Source organism: Phalangium opilio, unplaced genomic scaffold, assembly GCF_054372755.1.
Source record: "Phalangium opilio isolate 3A_F unplaced genomic scaffold, DU_Popi_V2 ptg000329l_1, whole genome shotgun sequence".
Taxonomy (NCBI): Eukaryota; Metazoa; Arthropoda; class Arachnida; order Opiliones; family Phalangiidae; genus Phalangium; species Phalangium opilio.
In genome coordinates, this window is record NW_028324226.1 from 2,058,902 (window position 1) to 2,079,032 (window position 20,131).

Below are 20,131 nucleotides of genomic sequence, written 5' to 3' on the forward strand. Positions count from 1 at the left end.
GTTAAAGTTTGCTATTACTAGTCTTGAAAATGGATTAGTCCTTCGGTTTAAAACGGTTTCAAGAGCCGCGTTTACACGAGAGACACTATGAAACCGTTTTCAACCGTTTTGGAAAAGGTGGAAATGCAATATTTTGTTGTTAAAAGTATATAGAATGCAATTACTAGTTTTGAAAATGTTTTAGTACTTTCCAAAATGGTTCAAAAAGGTTTCAAGAGCCGCGTTAACACGAGATACACTTTGGAACCGTTTCCAACTGTTTGGGAAAAGGGCGAAATGTAACATTACGCTGTTAAAAGTATATAGAATGCAATTGCTCGCCTTGAAAATGGATTAGTACTTTCTAAAGCAGTTCGAAACGGTTTCATAGTGTCTCCTGTGTTTATGCCTGCCGTTCTCAAGCTATATTACTAGATGTCACACTTATATATAAGTAAGAAACATAAATTTATGATATATCATATGGCGATATGATCGCGTACGATACGGCACGGTTTTTAAGGCGTTTCGCAATAAACCTCTTGAACCAAAAAAAAAGTGAAAATTTTTCAACGTTTAAATTGTTAAAAAACAAAAACTGAAAAAAAGGAAAAGCTCTGTGTACTTGGCGTTTTTTGGAGTGCCAATTGTCAAGTACTCCGATAAAAGACACATGGCGTTCTATTTGAAATTGTAGAGGTGTTTAGAGCGATATGTACTAGCAACGCGTGCTGCTATATAACATTTGTTGAAGTTGGTTTTTAACGTAAAATTTTAAGCGGTTTATGAAAAATATTTTATTTTCAAATATACCACCACGATATGACGTTTGAAAATCCTTATCAAGGTTATTTACAATTAAAGGAAGCGTATAAAGTTGTTTAGAATAATCGTATGTTCGGAATTTTAACATTTAGAGGTTTTCATGAACAGTGTTATTAAAAATTGGTGGTGTTCTTGCTTATTAAGTAAGGAATGTTTCAGCTGATTAGTGTTCCAAAGATTTTCATTACCGTACTTTTATTTAATTGAAACTTAAATAACTGAAACTAATATTTCATCAAATATAGTCAAAATATATATAAATGTTTTGTGAAAATAATTTATCGTTAACATTTTAGGCCTAGATAAGGGTTCGTAAGGAGCCTGGAAAACCTAGAAAACCTGGATAAGTGAGAGATTTGGATAATGGGAGGAAAAGTCAGTGATTTAAATTAATTTCCCAAAAAGGTCCCAGGGATACGTCAGTGATTTAAATTAATTTCCCAAAAAGGTCCCAGGGATACGTCAGTGATTTAAATTAATTTCCCAAAAAGGTCCCAGGGATACGTCAGTGATTTAAATTAATTTCCCAAAAAGGTCCCAGGGATAAGTCAGTGATTTAAATTAATTTCCCAAAAAGGTCCCAGGGATAAGTCAGTTTTTTAAATTAATTTCCCAAAAAGGTCCCAGGGATAAGTCAGTTTTTTAAATTAATTTCCCAAAAAGGTCCCAGGGATAAGTCAGTTATTTAAATTAATTTCCCAAAAAGGTCCCAGGGATAAGTCAGTTATTTAAATTAATTTCCCAAAAAGGTCCTAGGGATAAGTCAGTTATTTAAATTAATTTCCCAAAAAGGTCCCAGGGATAAGTCAGTTATTTAAATTAATTTCCTTAAAAGTCAGGGATAAGCGAGGGGATAAGTCAGGGATTTCGATTGATATATCAAACCATGCCTCGAGCAATGCTACATATGGGTCAGGTGTAATTATGAAGTGGGCTTAAAATAGTCAGGGATAAGCTGGAAAAGTCAGGGATTTTCAAAATATAAAAATTTCGTCCGAACCCTGATACAATATTACTAAAGAAAGCATCATTCGACCACGCAATATCTCACCCCCACTTGAAGAACAATTTAATCTAAAATTAATCATATTAATCATTGGAATTTAACAATTGTTCTTTAGCATAGTAAACAGTCAATCAAAGTCTAATAAGAGTCTTGATTTTAATTAGAGCAATAAACCTTAACGAAAGATAAAAGTAAATAATATATTAACTTGTGATCATTAATTCTGAGGCCTTTTTTTCCTTGGACAATATTATCGCCTTAGCTTTTGTTTTTCATATAGATCGGGCGGGTTCCATAGCATCTACGTTCCATCTGTTAAAACTAATACATGTATACAAGCGCGCTAAGAGGCTTGACACGTATGTATATTTCGCCGTTTTCTCTAGCAAAGCCTGCATTCATAGTCGCCTATTCTACAACGCCTAGGAAATAAGGGGTTTAATGGGGAAGTAAGGAATACCGGTAAGCAGATTCTTGTATAGTATAAAATGTGCCCCTTCCTTTCACTGTATTAATATTTTGGATGCGAATATGCAGGGTTATAATCAAACTAAAACGCCCCCGCCAATCACAGCCTACCTATATAGTTAGCTAATAAAATAATTTCAATCTATAGAAGTATATAATATAAGTGTTATTAAATGACAGGTGTTGTCTAATTACACGAATTAATTTAAATTCATCTTTTTAGAAATTGACCGAATCACGTTTAATTCTAACTTGCGTCATTATTTTTCAGAAACTTAGAAGTGTAATAACTTAATAAGCCTAATTCAAGAGATCATGTTATCAAGTTTTTAACAAGGTAACTAAAAGTCCCTAGTTACCTGCAAGGTCCTTTATCTACCCTAGAATCTGTATTTGGTAATTAAAATCAGGCTATTTTCCCAAAAAAAAAAACTCAGAAATAAATCTTTAATTAGTAGTTAGTTAAGGGGAGATATGTAGAATAACTATTTCTGTAAAGAAGTAACTAAAACTCTTCATTCTAAACAAAATATCAGTCAAAAAAGACCGAAATAACTTGTTATTTTGTTGAATATCGGAAAAAACACTCATCTTCACTTAACAGAGAATATGCAGCCATTATACCGATCCAAGATGGCGGCCACTCAAGGGGGAGGAGTCGGGTTTTTTCGATCTCCTCTCTCTTTACCTGTCAAGATTTGATTGATTGTATAGGCTTATAATAAAAGATGGTTTTGTAGGAATAAAGACCATAATATAAAGTAAAAAAGTTATTTTATTTTCTTTAAAAGTATAGGTTCTAATATTAAAGACATTTTTTTCAATTTTCATTTTAAAATGCATTTGATTTATTCTAAAATAATTCCTTCTATCTTCGTAAGGAAGAAGATAAATTTTAATATTATTTTTAAATCTTACGTAAGTCATTAAGCCTTTCTTTGATATACAACGCGTTAAGTTGTTTTCTAACGTAGAGTTCCAAAACTAATCTTTCGAGATCTTTAGTTTTGACTTTAAAGGTATGATAAGTTTCTTCCGTGTTTTCTTGAGGTTTTTCAGGCGTTTTTTCTTCAGTCTTGACTTTTATATTTTTAGTGTACGTTTCTGTCTCATCAATGGTAAAGGGTATGTTTTTAGTAGGCCCACCTCTGATAAAATTACATTTGGGGAAATGTTTTAAATGTTCTTCGTAAGGATTATCGGTCGGTTGCCAGGCTAGCAAAATCCCGTTGCATTCGAAACATTGTACTAGATCATCGGTATGTAACGAATAAAACCCCGCTCTGCTTAAAGCTTTTTTATAGTTTTCATCTTGAGGCCAGGAGTAAAAAGAATGATATCTTTGCAGCTCGGAGTTCATGATGCTGAATGAATATGATGATCGCATTATCTGAGTTATATCCCCTAAATTTACTACCCCCCCCCTTTTTTACTTTCCCCCTTCCTTAATATATGAAATAAAAGAAAACAGTATTAAAAAAAGGATGACACATTTATTTTTTAAAAATACAAAAGAGATTACAAAGAGTATTTTCTAACAAAAGGATTAAGTTAATCTTTACGGGCGCGCTTCAACATGTTTGTAACAATGACGTCATTTTTCAACCCATCTCGTCCAAACTGCTTCATGAATGATTTGTGGCTCTTTCTTTTTGTTCTTTGTATTATATACATAATACAATATAGTCCGCATGTCGAACTTGACAAGTTTTGAAGTCTTCTTTTGTTAAAGGACCATTTTCTTGAATTTCTTTTAACAAATTCTTTAATCGAGGGGAGAAAGTTCCCTAAAGCCAGTGAGTCAAAATAATAACCCCTTCTGTTTCCATCAAAGTAACAGCATACCCAGTGGGACCCGTCTTTATAGTGATTGTCTAAATTTATTATAATAGATGAAGGAAACTTGTCAATTTTTTCGGGTAATAAATCACTTGGGTAAACACCTAGGAAATGTGGTGTGAATCGTAGAAAGCGTGTTATCTGATCGGCGTTCATTATTTGTTTAACAAACGATTGACACGTTTCTATTTTTATCTATTTGTAACAAAGCCTGGAATTCGGCTAATACGATACAACTAAGAGTAGTGGGTGTGGGTTTTTCAAATCCCAATTCTAATCTTAATTGTCCTTGTTTCGTGGGACTCCAATGATCTGAATGACTCGCGTAACCGTCAGGTGTTAAGTCTAAACAGTAAATGGCGTAACCCGAGGCAAAGTCGTCCATAGAGATATTGTTCCCCTTGTCATTGTAGTGGCAGTTTGACCCCGAAAATAAAGTGTAATAGCTTCGGACAAATTGCTTTTTACTGTAGTTGGGTCTTAAGGCTCTGGATGGGTATTGTTCGGAATTGATGAATGCTGCTAGATGATTGACATTCCAATGTCCAAAGTCGAAAGGGTTGCTATCCAATGTTCCATTGTAAGCGGTATGCTTTACAATAGCTACTGTAATCCTTGAGGGCTGGGTACCCAGGTAGATGTTTCCGATTGATGTGTTTAAGATATTAGGCGAGATTGTAAATATTTTAGTTTCCGTTCTAGTGTAACTATATTGGGCTGGTTTAATACTTAAGGCTTGTTCATGAGCAATTAGAATTTTAGGGGCTAATTGCAACTTTAAGACGTATAATATGGCTTCCACGATGACGGGTTTATAACCAGTGCCTGCCGCGGGAAGTTTACCCATAAGACAAAAATTAGGTTTGCTTCTGTGTAATTTTAATTTCATAGAAACGCCGTTTATCAGATATCGAGGGATATTAAACATGTCTACGTAAAGGCTGGAATACATCTCAACTTCCTCGGATAATGCTGTAAGTTTCTGTCGTTTAACAAAACCCATATTTTCTGTAAGCGAATCCATGCTTCCACTTGTATCTTTGTAAAACAAAGAAGCCCCCAAATGAGATTCTTTAGCCGCCGGACCGTATGACGTCAGAGCCGAAAGCAAAGCCGTGTACGCGTAGTTACTAGCAGCGGGTGTTGTTGCGCAATCACCCAGCTCCAAATCGACACGCTCAAATTGACTGTGTTGGAAATTATTTACGGGTCCAACCACATCAGTGGCTGTTAAAGCGGTTCCATCCTCATTTACTATTTTAGTTCTGGTGTACAGCATTGTTAAGGCTGTGTCCACGTATTCGCTACCGCTAGACGTTACTTCAAATTCAATAGGTTGGTCACCTTTCAAGGAAGTCAAAGGTTGATACGGAACCCATTTGGAATTTTCGATGGCCGTTTGAAGGGGAGGGGTGGCGAAAATATCGAAACCAGTACTGCAAGCTTCGGTCATTTTTTAGGGAGAGAAAATATCACGAACCGTTTTGAATGAAAGTTTACGTTTATCTGATTTAAATTTGTTTGTGTTGCTTTGTTTTATAGATTTCTTTCTCTTTGGTATTTTTTTCTTTTTAGCTAGTCTTTTCTTTTGTTTGCCACCCCCTCCTCTACCGTATTGTTGTTGTACATCATCCAGCGTTTCGGTGAACCTTCTTTTAGCGGAAGTTTTCAGATCCTTTCCAGCGGCGACATCGTTTATAATCTCTGAAGATGTGCCCAGAAGCTGTTTACCAAGGAACTTTGCCCCTTTAATTAAGAAAGGTGATACGTATCTTCCGAAAGATTTCAAGAAGGACCCTATCCCGTGTCCATTTTGTCCGTGTCCGTGTTGTCCTTGTTTGCCGACGTAAAAAGTCAGACCACCACCTGACATCGCTTGTTGAGTATAATAATCCGTGTAGACACATCTTTTGTTATCTAACGCGTTTGACTTGCGCATCTTAAATGAACTTTACAGTGCAACAGCCCAAACTGAAATAAAGCCGGTTCACCCATGTGATCCTTTATATAAATGCCAACCTCGCTAATATAATGTTTTGACAAAGGGACGTAATGGGGTGAGACAAAAGTAAGGCACACGGTATCCCCGTGTTTCTTGTCTTCGATGGGTATAATACGTAGGAGGGGGGCGTGGATGTTACCGACAATTTCCCCTTCTACCAGGTCGCAATAAATATATAATTGAGATGGTACGTGGTAGTTTAGCCTGGCTGGTCTATCGCTCACACCTTGTATATTGAGATGGTCTTTGTACCCCAAGATGTCGGCTAATGATTTGTGGGTCTTGAAGATAATTTTTGTATCACCAGAGGCATCGGTTTTTAGTTTTACATGTCCCGTCGTTTCATTAATATGAAATAAAGAAGCTGTTTTTTCGCATACTTTGGAAGTATTGATAGTTTCCACAACGTGGTTTAGTGATTTGTAATGACCAGCCGGTATATTATGCAGCTGATAGATTTCGTATCTGGTCAGTTTTGCATCTCTTCGTTCAACCTGGTATGTTAAGTCGCATGACTTGGGGTTTTTAGGTTTTTTAAAGTTTCCATCATCCAATGAATCTTCAGATGTTTTTCTCTTATTGGTTTTGTATATTACATTGTAGAAGCTGTTTGTATATATTATCTCTACTAACGAAATTTCCCATTGTCCTTGTAAATTAATAGGATCCGGTAGTTTAGTGATGTAACTACCCATAGTGTTATTAGGGTAGATGTCCATACTAGCGTCGCTAGGTAGCGTTAAATAGAATTCAGATTTTCTCGACATTTTCGGCTGTTACCCAAGAGTTCTGTGATTTAGGTAAACCGATAAACGATACAAAATATTCCAATTTCCCTTTACGTTTACGTTTCTTGAGTATGGAGTCTATCTTAAACAGTTTGGGTTCCACTGTTCGAATGAGCTGATCAGAGTAAAACAACCCGCTTATATGCTTGTCGTCCAAATCTTTCAGACGATATAACACTGGTTTTCTGAAACTCAGAATAGAGGAAATGACAAATACTTCCGTCGAGAAATTAGGTTCATAACCTTTAGAAAATTCTGGTTTAAGCTTACTTATTCTTACAAAATCACCAACACGAAATTTGACATCTTTTTTAGTAGGCTTATTACTCAATTCTGGTTTGTAAATGTTTTTGTAGACTTCCAGAACGTTAGAAGGGGAAACATTATCGGGTGCCATTTTTATTACGGAGTGATAAGAGGCATTGTAGCCTTTAACTATGTCTGTCAAATGATCTATATATCTATGAGAATTGAAATGAGTCAACATTTTGAATATTCGATGTTTTAAAGTTTTAATTAATCTTTCTACAAAAGGACAGTGGAATTTTTCTGACGTCATAGAACCGTATTTGATTTTATTTTTCTTTAGAAGTTTTTGGGTACTTGAATTAATAAATTCTTTACCTAAATCGGACCAGATGGCTTTAGGCTTGCTTTGTTCGATGATTATTTCGAGAGCTTTCGTAGCTTCGGTAGCGTGTTTTCTTTTCATGGGTACCACAAAAGCTTTTCGGGAAAAGCAATCAATGCCTACCATAAGGTATCTGTAGTTATCGTTGTACTTGGCGATTGAACCCAGATCAGCTAGATCAACTTCGACTCTATCCGAGATGTTAAATACAGGGATTTTACGTCTTTTGAATTTATTTATAGCAGTTTTATGTAGTGTGTAAACGTCAGTTGCTTCTAGAAAGGCTTTGACATCGTTTCTCGAAATGTCAAGATGTTGAACCGCCCTGTACAAAGGGTTTAATCCAGTGAAGGAGGCTTTGTGTTTACTATTGAGATAAGTGTTCTTTAAGGTTTCTTCTTTTTGGAGCCGCGATAGACCTCCCATAACGTCTTATTATAAGGTTGTTTCTTCAAAATTAAAGGGCTCGTTTTATTGTCAAAGGTTAATCTTTTCTTCGCTTTTAAATAAGTTCGTGGTCGAAGTTTATTCTTCTGAGGTACAGAGCGGGGTGACGTCTTTATAGACACAGGTGCTACTGGTGGCGACGGTTTAACTGGTGGCGGGACGATAAAGTTTTGGACAAAGGGTTGGAATTCCGTCCATCCCGTCGGGGGAATGGCGATGAGTGACGGGGGCACGCCTTTGTTATTGAACAATGTAGGATGTATAGTAAAATATACTAGTTGCACTATATCGGAATCTGGGATCTTAAAGTTATTTACAAAAAGAGCCCCCGTGTCGTCCCAACGTATACAATGGGCGTTATCTGCCAAGTGATCGAATATTTTTCTCGCAGCTCCCCTATATTTCAGTGGAAACATATTAATCCATTTGTCGTTTTTATTCGATGAGCGGGGTTTCAAGATGTTCTGGTATCGTTTCAATGCTTCCTCGTAAAAAACCCACTTGGTTCTTTCATCTAAAGTAGGATTTGAGATAATTAGGTTCATCTCTTTATCCAACTCCGATAACACTGCATTGTTTTTTGAAATATCATTGTTTGTTGTTGTTATTAATTGACGGGGTGGTGGGTTAGGATTTTGCTCGTGTTGTTGTTGCTGTTGTTCCAGAGGCACTAGGGTCATTTTATTAGCGTAAACTAACTGTTTATTCATTTTGCAAATAATCCGCCTAAAAGGCTCGAAATTACTGGAAAAAGGACGCTAAAGAAACCACTTCCGGTTTGCTTAGATAAAATAGATCTTTTGTCTTTCCAATGAGTATTTTTGCAAGCAATTTTACGAATATGTTTCTTATGCTTACATAGTTTATTATATACGTCTGGTTTCAAATTGACAGCGCCTTGTAAGGCGTTGTGACAACACTCGCTAATTGAGTCAATAATTTCTCTATTAGAATTTTTGAGAATAGCTAATCTTTGAGGTTTTTTTAATTGCCCCAAGGCGGCTATTAAATTGATATTTTTAACGGCTAAACTTTTTTTCTTTTTATTCCCCGATGTTTTCTTGACCTTTCTCGGTGGTGACATCGTAAAGAATGATTGAATTCCGGAAATGTTGTTTAATTATATAGTTTTCTTCTTGGGAGTATAAATGACTATTTGTTCTCCCGGTAAAATATTTGTTCTAAACCTTAAATCGGGATGACATTTTTGGGTTAAATCACAAAGTAAATACCCGTGAGGTTTTTCAGTTGCATCCAAATAACATTCTACTATAAATTTAGAGTTGTTGGGTGCCAATTGTTTAGAAAGGGCCACTAATTGCATAAGATCTCTTACGGTTTTCATAAGAATCATGTAATGAGCGTTTAAGGATGCTGTTCTCAAGTTTTTTTCAAATATATTTTGTAAAAGGGTAATTACGAATAATTTCCTATGATGTGATTGTTTAGTAAAAATTTCTGATAAAATATTATTCTTATTTTCTAACATGAGATCATCTAATACGATTAATATTGTTTGAGAGCCGTCATATACAGTGACATCGGGTACACCTTGACGCATAATTACACCCATTTCTTTTAATTCATCGTAGCAAGGTTGATATATACTATAATGCCAAACAACTAAATCGACTTTAGGTTCGAACATTTTATCCTTATTTTCTATTATTCGTTTACATAAAACTGTCTTACCAGATCCCGAAGGACCAAAAATAATCAAATTTCCGGGAGTTGTGAATGGTATCATATTCAATACTCGAATGAGACTAATTTATAATAGATATTCATATTTAAACGCGTATAATTAACACGCGGTCGCGCGCGCGGTTTCGCGAAACGGGGGGGGGAACGCGTTGTTTTTTGGCCCCCCAACGGCTCGCGCGCCACCCCCCTCACCCTCTATCCTATAAAAAAAAATTATTTTTTTATAGGATTTCCCCCACTATTAAAAATAGGGTAGAGATTAAAAAAGAGTATACAACGGATGTTAAGTTCAATTCATTTTATTGTAAGCAAAAATTAATATAAAAAAATTAGCAAGTATAAAATTAAAATGATATGTATTTAGAAAATATAACAGTTTTTCGGTTCAATTCAATTTATTGTAAAGACAAAATTTATAAAAATAAATACAAATAAAATTAAAAGTGAGTTAGTAAATGCATACGGGTTTTTAAATAAGTTATTTGACCCGAGATTACAGAGAACAAATTATAATTATAAAAATAATTTTCAAGATTTTCTTCTTGAAGAACATTGTTGAATTTCGTCACTACCTGGTAGGATGTCACAAAATTGGTGAAGTAGCCAACCACGACGTCGAATTTTTCGTGCTGTCCATCTAAATAAGGTATACGATCGTGATCCCCGTATAAATTATCATAAATTTCGTTATAGAACTCTATAATAATATCGGCCATGTGTGTAAATACAATTTGGTGATTACTGATCTTGATGAGATGCTCCTTTACAGCGCCCGAAACGCGGTTCAATGCCGCTGTTTCCATACTGGTCAAAACAATAGAGTCCTCCTTTATTAAGTCTTTAATATGGCATGTGTTATGGTACGCCACAACTGTTGTCTTTTCATTAGGGGTATCGTTTAAAACGATTTCGAAATTGTTGGCTTCATGGGCGGCAGTCCAGCCCGCTAAAACGGGTAAGCGCGGCATCAGCTTTTCCCAGGTTTCCGTAGAAATGGCGAAGCTTTTTACAGATTGTTTCCGGCATAGACGAACCTCAGGATCCAGGGTTCCGTTCACGAATCCAGTTGTTAAGAACAACTCTTTAGATATATGGAATCTGCCGTTAATTTTACGTTCGTTAGTCACACCTATCTTCCTTTTGGGAGCTTCTTGATTTTCCATCTCGCAGGTTTAGGATCTTCTCGAATAATGATGCTCTACTCAATTGAATCAGGGGTTTTTATACAAAATTTCTTACGTAGCTATTGCGAAATATCTATTGTCCTTGACTGTTCCATTGTTAGACTGTAGGCGTATTTTTATGTCAAAGTTCTGAAACCACAGATTAAGGAATTCCAGTACCCCCAAAATCAATAAAATAAATAATACAATAAGTAGTTTTTGAGGATTAATCTCCAAGATCTGACGAATTCTCGACCTCCTTTGTGTACTTGACTCCATAACGACTTACGAGTAAATAAATTATACAATAGTAAACTTGACCTATTTATCCTAAAATAGACCTGTCAATATTTGATTGATCGAAGAAATATTTTCTTAACAATACATCTTCACGTAATGTCGTAAAAACCCCGCTAATGGAATGACGCATCATCTCTTTTGTTACAATCCTTTTGTTGAATTTAAAAATCTATTGATGGTTCATCCTTTTGTTACCATCTGCCACCTGGATGTCAATCTTAAGTCACCTATTGTTGATTGACAAACAATAGTAGACGTGTTTAAACACGTCCGGAAGGTCAACGTACCATTGACCAATAGAAGCGTAGGTAACCCTCCATCCCCCCTGCTAATAAGCCCAGGGAAATTTAGTATAAAATAACGCGAGAAAAAATCAGAATATCGCATTCGTACTTTAGATCTCGTAACATCAAGATGGATCCTGAATCACTTCGCTGGAATTTGGATGAATTAGCTGTAAATAGGCCCTGGCCACTACCAGTACTATACAAGTTTTATTTTTTCCTATGTGCCTATTTACACATCGACCCTGCCAATGTACCCTCAAGTTTACCCACTTTTATTACGAATGGAGGTTTAAATATAATTCAGACATTCCTTGATGTCATTGAATACATGAGAACCGTCCCTAGAACACCGGAAGACTGCGATACAATAGACGAATTGGACCACCTAAGTAACTTAATTCCTAGACCTTTAAATATTTCTTACGTCGATCGCATAGAAAGACGCCTGAATGAATTACTACCCACTAACCAGGAAGAATCCTTAATCGCAGATTTCAACAATCCACAATACGATATAGAGATGGCGGCATTTTTGAATCAGGAATGTCAACAAAACGACCCTTTTGAGTACCTATCTCTGAACTTCTCCGACTACCTACCCAGTGAACAGGAGTCTCTCGTGGACTCGGAAGAAGCCGCGGCCGATGCGTACGACCAATGGGGTGGCGGTTGCCCCCCTTCGCCTATTGAGGATGTCCCTTATTGCGAAATCTTGGAACAGAGCGAAAAATTCTATGAACAATTTAATATGTACGGTAGAGAATTAGTTCTAAACATCACTGACGATCCCGTTGACAGTATAAGTAGTATTACAGAGCACGTGTTAAATGAGTACAGAGCAACAGATTATGTCCAAATAACATTGAGAAGCCTTGGCATAAATTGCAGGTCTGAATTAGAATTATCCTTTAAAAGACTAGACCAAGTAGATCCCTCTATCCTCTTTGACCAACTAGCTGAATTACTTTACGACGACGAAATTGAACATTTTTTTCAAGGTCCCGTAAAAATTATTTTCCATATAGTGAGGATTCCCGAAGGATACGGTCGATCTAGCCGTCGTCAACTTAAGCCATTCGATATTTTCTCTAAAGATAGGAGAGGAATCCTTCGGATTACGAGTACCGATAATCTCTGTTTGGCCCGAAGTCTTTGTGCAGCTATTTCCCATCGTGACTACATGAACAACAAAAACAACAAAGAGGCCAAAACCCGTTACATGACCATATCCAAAAAAACCACCGGAAACACGTTGCAAAAAACAGCTGCTTTAGAGCTATGTCGTAAGGCGGGAGTCGCCGTATCTGAATGCGGGACACCCGATTCATTCCAGAAATTTAAACTATATTTATCGGCTTACTCCATCTTTGTCTATAAATTCGAAAATAGGGCACCCATTTTAATATTAGGCGAAAATGACCCTACAGACACCAGACCACGCCTCTTTCTACTTAACGAGAGTAATCACTACAACGTTATTACCAATTTAAAACCATTGTTTAGTCACGAGTACTTTTGCGAGAAGTGTCTTACTCCCTACTGGCGTATTCAATCTCATAAATGCAACGACTTTTGTTTCAAATGTATGCGTCCAACAGTTTGTCACGGTGGCGAAAAAACATGCGGGTCATGTTTGCGAAAATTCTGGGGCGAAGACTGTTATAACAGTCACTTGGTTCCAACTGGTAACAAAAAACCTCTTTGTGAGAGGCTCTACCTTTGTAAAAATTGTTTTAAAACAATAGATTTCGCAAACCGCAAGACTAACCATACTTGTGGAGAAATTTTTTGTCAAGTATGTGGAAAACATCAACCCAGCGACCATTTATGCTACATTCAAGTGATAAAGGACAAAAACCTCAGCGTTATACCCTCGAAAAAACCACGCCGTAATATACCGGAACTAATGTATGTTTTCTTTGACGTGGAATGCATACAGACAAAAATATGTCAGGAAAAGTTGGGTGCTTACGAACATCAAGCCATCTTATGTGTCAGTATCTCTGTTTGCGAAGATTGTATTGAAGAACAATCCCTAGATTTTAATTGTATCAAATGCAACCAATTTGGACCTCGCAAACAACGTTTCTCAGGAGGCAAACCCATAGCTGCCTTCCTAGACTACTTAGTCAGCTTATTCGACGTAAAGAAGGTTATCGTATTATCTCATTTTGGTAGCAATTACGACAATCAATTATTAATTAGGGAAATAATTAACCGAGACGAGAAATTTGTCCCCGACACTCTGAAAATTAACGGTACGCGCATTTTAGAGATGAAACTCTCTAATCTATTATTCCTCGACTCATACAATTTTATCCCTGTAGCTTTATCTAAGTTCCCTGCCACTTTTGGGTTACCTAATGCCGCCAAAGGGTACTTTCCCCATTTTCTTTTCAACGTAGTCGAACACGAGTTCGATATAGACAAGCAGGAAGAGACAAACTATGTGTTAGAAAATACTTTACCCCCCACAGAGGCTTACGGGTGCCAGTATTTCACAAAGAAAAACTTGGACGCTTTTATGAAATGGCATGCCTCAGAAGTCAGTAAGGGTAAAGGCTTTAATTTTTTAAAGGAGCTTTATTATTATTGCGAAAACGACACTCTACTCCTATTTTTAGGTTGTTTAACCTTTCGGTCCCTTCTACTTAAAGTTACCAGCGTAGACCCTTTTAATTGCGGCTCTGTTACTCTCCCTGGCGTTTGTTCTTACGTTTTCCGGAAAAATTATCTTAAATCGGACACAATTAGTATCATTCCCTCAAACTATTACAGACTTGGCGAGAACCAATCTTTAGGCGCCATTGAATGGCTTGAATGGACTTCACATGACAGAAATATACCTATTCAATCCTCTTTTAGGGGTAAGGAAGTTAAAATCCAGACCCTAAAGGTAGACGGTTATTGTCCAGTCAACAAAGAAGTATTTGAATACATGGGATGCTACTACCATGGTTGTAAAATTCACTTTCCCATCAATAGAAACAAGATGTTACATGGCGACCCTACTGAAACGTTAAACACGCGTTATTCGAGAACAGAGAAAAAAACTAGCCAACTAGAGTCACTAAAATATAAAGTAAACGTCAAATGGGAATGTGAATGGCAACAAGACAAAATAAATAACCCCGAAATTAATGACTTTTTAAAGCGTAACGACATTCGTGTTAAAACATCCAAAAGATTGAACCCTCGCGACGCTTTCTTCGGGGGACGTTGCTGCGCTAACAAGCTATACCATAAAACAACGGGTACAGAAAAAATGCACTACGTTGACTTCACTAGCCTATACCCATTCGTCAACAAAACGGGAAAAATTCCTATCGGACACCCTAAAATTATTTTGGATAATTTCCCCGACATCTTCTCATTCGATGGGCTTCTCAAATGTGACGTACTTCCGGCCCAAAATCTGATACATCCGGTTTTGCCAGCTAGGATAAACGGGAAGTTAACCTTTCCCCTTTGTTACACCTGTTGCAAAACTCAATTTCAAGGTGACTGCGTACACACACCTGATCAGAGAGAGCTGCGGGGCACGTGGGTAACCGATGAGTTGAGGTACGCCGTGGAGCGAGGATACAAAATCACTCAAATGTATGAAGCTTGGTCGTACCAGGTAACACAATACGATCCCAATACTAAACAAGGCGGGCTTTTTAAAGACTACGTAAACGCCTTCCTTGAATATAAAACCCTTGCTAGCGGATTCCCTGCCGATTGCGTCACCCAAGAGGATAAAGAACAGTACGTCAAAAATTACAAAGAAGTCGAGGGAATCGATTTAGATATCGATAAAATTGAAAAGAATGAAGGCTTAAGATGCCTGAGTAAACTCATGCTGAACTCTTTTTGGGGGAAGTTCGGACAAAACACCCGACACGTCTCAACAGATATAGTAAAGGACGCTAAGACTCTATACGAACTACTTCTTAACCCAGACAAAGAGGTCAAAACTCTATTGACATTAAATGACAACACTATTCTCGTCAAATCAGAAGATATTGCAGAAAACGAGATAACTCACAAACATACAAATGTAGTTATAGCGTGCTATACTACAACTATGGCACGCCTTCACCTTTTAAAACATCTCGAGCTGGTGGGTGACTTGTGTTTTTATATGGATACGGACAGCCTGATCTACCTCTCGCCAGATGGAGCCCCTATACTACCTACAGGAGATTATCTTGGTGAGTTAAAGAACGAGCTAGAACCATACGGCAAAGACGCTTACATTTGTGAGTTTGGAAGCGCAGGACCAAAAAATTACTCCATGAACATTTATGATCCCGCAACAGAAAAAATCACTAACATAATTAAAGTTAAAGGATTTTATTTAAATTCGTCTACTGAGAACCACGTCAATTTCGATATCATGAAAAAGTTGTTAGGCGTAAACAACGACGGCAAACCAGAAATGAACTCTGTACAAGTACCGATTGGCCCCCAAATTCGACGATTACCTAATCACACTTTAATTACTATTGATCAAACTAAAACATATCAGGTAGTCGTTGACAAAGTCAGAGTTTTCAATGATTACACCACGACCCCTTATGGGTATCTTAAGTAAATTTAAATTTGTAAAGTTGTATATAATTGTATAGTTTTTAATTAACTGGGGGTATGTCTGCAGACTTTTTTTATTATTAATACCAAATGAAGCTTCATTAATCTATTTAATATCATTGTTATTGCGAAATAAATGTTCTTAACCTTATATTATAGTCTTTATTCCTACAAAACCATCTTTTATTATAAGCCTATACAATCAATCAAATCTTGACAGGTAAAGAGAGAGGAGATCGAAAAAACCCGACTCCTCCCCCTTGAGTGGCCGCCATCTTGGATCGGTATAATGGCTGCATATTCTCTCTTAACATTTAAAACCGTTTCAATTTAAGACATTTTTATATATTAAAGATATAATTTTGCATTACCAGTGGTCCCTTTTTGGTTCCTAAATATACTTTTAAAAGATTTGATAACTTCTCAAGGATGATTTAGAAATTTTCTGATAACTATTACATTATAACCTCAGTAATCTTTTTGTCATATTTAGGGAAAAATATATGGAAAAAACAACTTAAATATACAGTCTTATCTTTTAGTTTTTAAAATATATCGCCTCATTTTGGAGGGGCAAATGAAATTATACTGAATCAGCGAAATAAATATGCGTTCTAATACGAACTGTACTTCAAACTATAACTCGAGATAACGATGAAAAAAAATCATACATTGTTTAAGTTTAAATAATACTGAGATAATTTTTTTATTTTTTTTTCATAATATTTTTTGTTAAGTTGATATTTTGTATCGCGGTGTCGAGCTATAGCTTTGAGGTAAGGACATTTGAAATTTCCCTTTCCAAATTTTATAAATATGAAATTAGTACTATCAAAAGTTCATAGAATAAAGCAAAAAGTCTACTTCAATGAAGCTTGCTCGCGCCGTGTAATTTGAGAACCCCCTTTACCTCTCAGAATAATGTCGACCCCCTCTGCGTATGATTACCTTGTCGAACGTAGCAAGGGAACATGCCTGTAGAATAGACTCCGAAGAATTAACGTTTGGATCACCACCAGTAGAGTACATTTTTCTATAAACCTTTTACCCCCCAAAACCTCTTCTCTGATTGGTTGTTTCGTGTAGAGGTTGAGAAGAGGGTCGTTTGCTCCTCATTTTACATGCCATCTACAGCCCAAAGTCTTATTGGAACTGTGAACGTAGTATACTTTTTGTTTTTAACCTATGAACCTTTGCTATTATAATCCGCAGCTTTAAAGTTTTATTAATTAACCATTTTTTTGTAATTATTATTCTTAACCAACTATGAAGAACTTACAGTTCATATTACCTTTAATTACGTGCCCAATTACAAATTAAACTCTACGCTACAATAAAAATAGTTTGCATTCCTCAAAAATAAAACACGGGCTTAAAAAGGCAAAAAAGAAAAACGAGATAAAACCTATTAAGAACGAGCCTATTAAAGAACAATCTTGGAGAGAAAGTGTAAAGAAAGTAAATTCTTTTTAAATTAAAGAAGAGAGAGAAAAGGAGAGGGAGAGAGAGAGAGAGAGCGGCTTTATTTCGTCGCCCCGAGAGCTAACAACTAAGGAAAAGCTTCTTACCGCCTCATTTAACTGCGAAAATGATCTTCAACACGCCGCGTCGCCGCTAGCCGATTTTAAACTTTACTCTTCCCTAACATCCCCTTCTTTCCTTTTCCCATTCAAGATCTTCCACGCGCAGTCAGTCTCTCGCGATCCCCAGTCTCCTAAGATCATTCTCTCCCTCTCTCTCTCAGCATCCCTTCATCTCCATCTCTTTTCTCCGTTCTACGTTCCGAGGCTAGCTATCTTAAACTGTTCAAAATTTAAAGACCTTCTCCGTTTTCTTAGGGCAACGTGTGTTTTAGGGCGCTATCTTGAAAGAAAGTATCGTACAAACAACGTTTAATTATAAAATAAACAAATTTCGGTTCCCTCCCCTCGGCCTCGGCTTCTATATATTGTAGAGTAAACCTTAAGAGGTTTCTTGCATGTTAAAAGTTAAACTATTAATCTTAAATTATAATATTTAGTTTTTTCGAGAGGTGTTGTCATCTTTAACGGATTGAGCATTGGGGATATGTTTAAATATGATTGTATTTGTTAACTTGAAATGAATGTTTTCAAAATTATCAGCCATTAGGTACCTTCCTCTTAACATCTTTGTACCAAAACCTAAAGAGAGTTTACAACGTATCTCTACTAAATTTTGAGATACAATATGTTGCTGATAAGTTTGTCATAAATTAAAGGGGGACATGTTCTTTGGGGTCAAACTGAGTGGAGAGTGCATGTGAAAGAACATGGATGGGGTCAACAACCTTTAGTTACCGAGATATGGGCTCCCAAACATTGATTAGCCCCTAAAATAAGGAAATAATAATAGCACATGTGGACTATTTAGGTTTACTTTACCAATGTATGCACACTTCTGGCCATTTAATAGTAGACACTTGCGCTATAGTTAAAGGTTCAATAACGTTTTTAGATTGAAGACTAATGTGTCTTAATCCATCCACATGTGTGTACATTTCCCCATGTGTGTACATTTCCCGATGTTATAGAGACTCATATCTCCGTAACCTTTTGCATCATTACACTATCCTTCAGAAGTAAAAAAGTTGAAATTGAAAAACATCATTCAAATTAAAACCAGTAAAATTACTAAAATAACAGACGACTATTAAAGCTCCCCACGTGACTGCCAGAAACGGAAGCTAAAAAAGGGGGAGGAGCCAACGAAAAAATAGTTTTTACGCCTCTTTATTTCAAACATTAAATTAAGGCCCCATTAAGCTCGAAACGCCCTCCCCTTTCTCCCTCCCTCACTCACTCACTCGAGTTAACCGTTGCACTAAAAGGCTCTAGTTTTAGGCGCAAAAACTGATAAAATGCATTTTTCCACTCTCTGCATGTACTTTCGCATCAGTGTTAATTTAAAAAGTGGTGTAAAAAAAGGCCTGGATAGATAGATGCCTGGAAAACGGGTGGAAGAATTGTTGCACCCCATGCAGCAGCTAGAAACTTTTCCAAACCATATTAACTCTACAACACCCCCTTGAAAAATCCCTTCCTAGAAGTTATTCTCGAAAACATCTAGCCAAGGCCTAGCGCGGCTTTTGTATATAGTTGCAGCTTCTAGAAATATACGGAATATTCAATTAAAAACGGCCTAGTCGTGGCTAATTAAGTTTAAAGCGAGCGAGCGTAAAAATTTCTCTGCTTAATCTCTTGTAGAGAGAGAGAAAGAGAGAGAAGAGTGGAAAAGGCCTAGCGTTTTCTCATCTCTAGATGCCTAGGAAAAATTGTAATTAACTAAAAAAAGTTACCGTGGTGTTGGTTGGGGAAATAGGGGGGGGGGGATAAATTTCTAGCGGTGAAAAAGATGGGTGGGGGGGGGGGAAGAAACATTCAGCAGGCTTCCAGCTTCTAGCCCTAAAGCTTGGAAAATATTTCCAAGCCCTAACTTTTGGGCCTTACTATATATAAAACCTATATGGCAATTAATTTAATGTGTTATTAAACGAATAACATTTTCTCATTTTGCAGAATGAAACATTCTCGGGAAGTTTTACTACTTTTTTATGCAAAAAAGCAGTGCACTTAATTTGAAATGGCCCGAAGCCAGCCAGTCGAAATCTCCTCTCTTTGGGCCGCATGCGGATTCTAGCTCTCTTTTTGGCCCACCCCCCTATGCCCCCCGTATTTAATCAAAGTCTTTCTGAAATGCATAATTGCGACGAGTTTCTTAATTTCGTTTTTCAACCCCTCTCCCCTTTTTCCTTCCTTATCCTTCCCCCTTTTGGGTTCTTTTTGCCGCATGGCCCACCATCTTCGAGCTTCATCCTCCTAAATCATCTTCCCATCCTCTCATCTCTTATTGCTTCTTTTTCTTTCAGTTTCTTTACATTCGTTCGCGCATGGGCAGTGAATTAAGATTAGGCTTAACCGAAAAATGAATTTTTGCGTGGTAATATCAGTAATTCGTTATTTGAAATAAGTATTTTTTGTAATGACAAAAGCTGTTCTGTCACGTTAAAATTGGGATGTATTTGGCGCCAATTCTATTGGGCCTGGGAAAGGAAATAAGCCTTCCTTCAATACTGTAACATAGCGTTAGGGTTAAGCAT

General features: G+C 36.8%; 3 protein-coding genes across 8 annotated transcripts in view; 2 read left to right on the forward strand and 1 right to left on the reverse strand.

Annotated features, from left to right (window-relative positions):
• Positions 1–20,131, reverse strand: part of LOC149610233 (uncharacterized) — a 366,116-nt gene that overhangs the window by 83,022 nt on the left and 262,963 nt on the right. The gene's annotated exons all lie outside the window — the stretch shown is intronic.
• Positions 1–20,131, forward strand: part of LOC149610236 (uncharacterized) — a 75,490-nt gene that overhangs the window by 19,525 nt on the left and 35,834 nt on the right. The window lies entirely within an intron of this gene.
• Positions 8,710–16,295, forward strand: LOC149610237 (uncharacterized). 2 transcript variants are annotated; one of them, XM_089859437.1, is made up of 2 exons: positions 8,710–11,828; positions 11,931–16,295. In XM_089859437.1, the coding sequence occupies exons 1-2, from the start codon at positions 11,567–11,569 to the stop codon at positions 16,016–16,018; spliced, it is 4,350 nt and encodes a 1,449-aa protein (XP_089715563.1). In that variant the 5' UTR covers positions 8,710–11,566; the 3' UTR covers positions 16,019–16,295. The 2 variants fall into 2 exon arrangements, with proteins under 2 accessions (XP_089715563.1, XP_089715564.1); XM_089859438.1 differs by having other exon boundaries at positions 8,710–15,039; positions 15,108–15,256.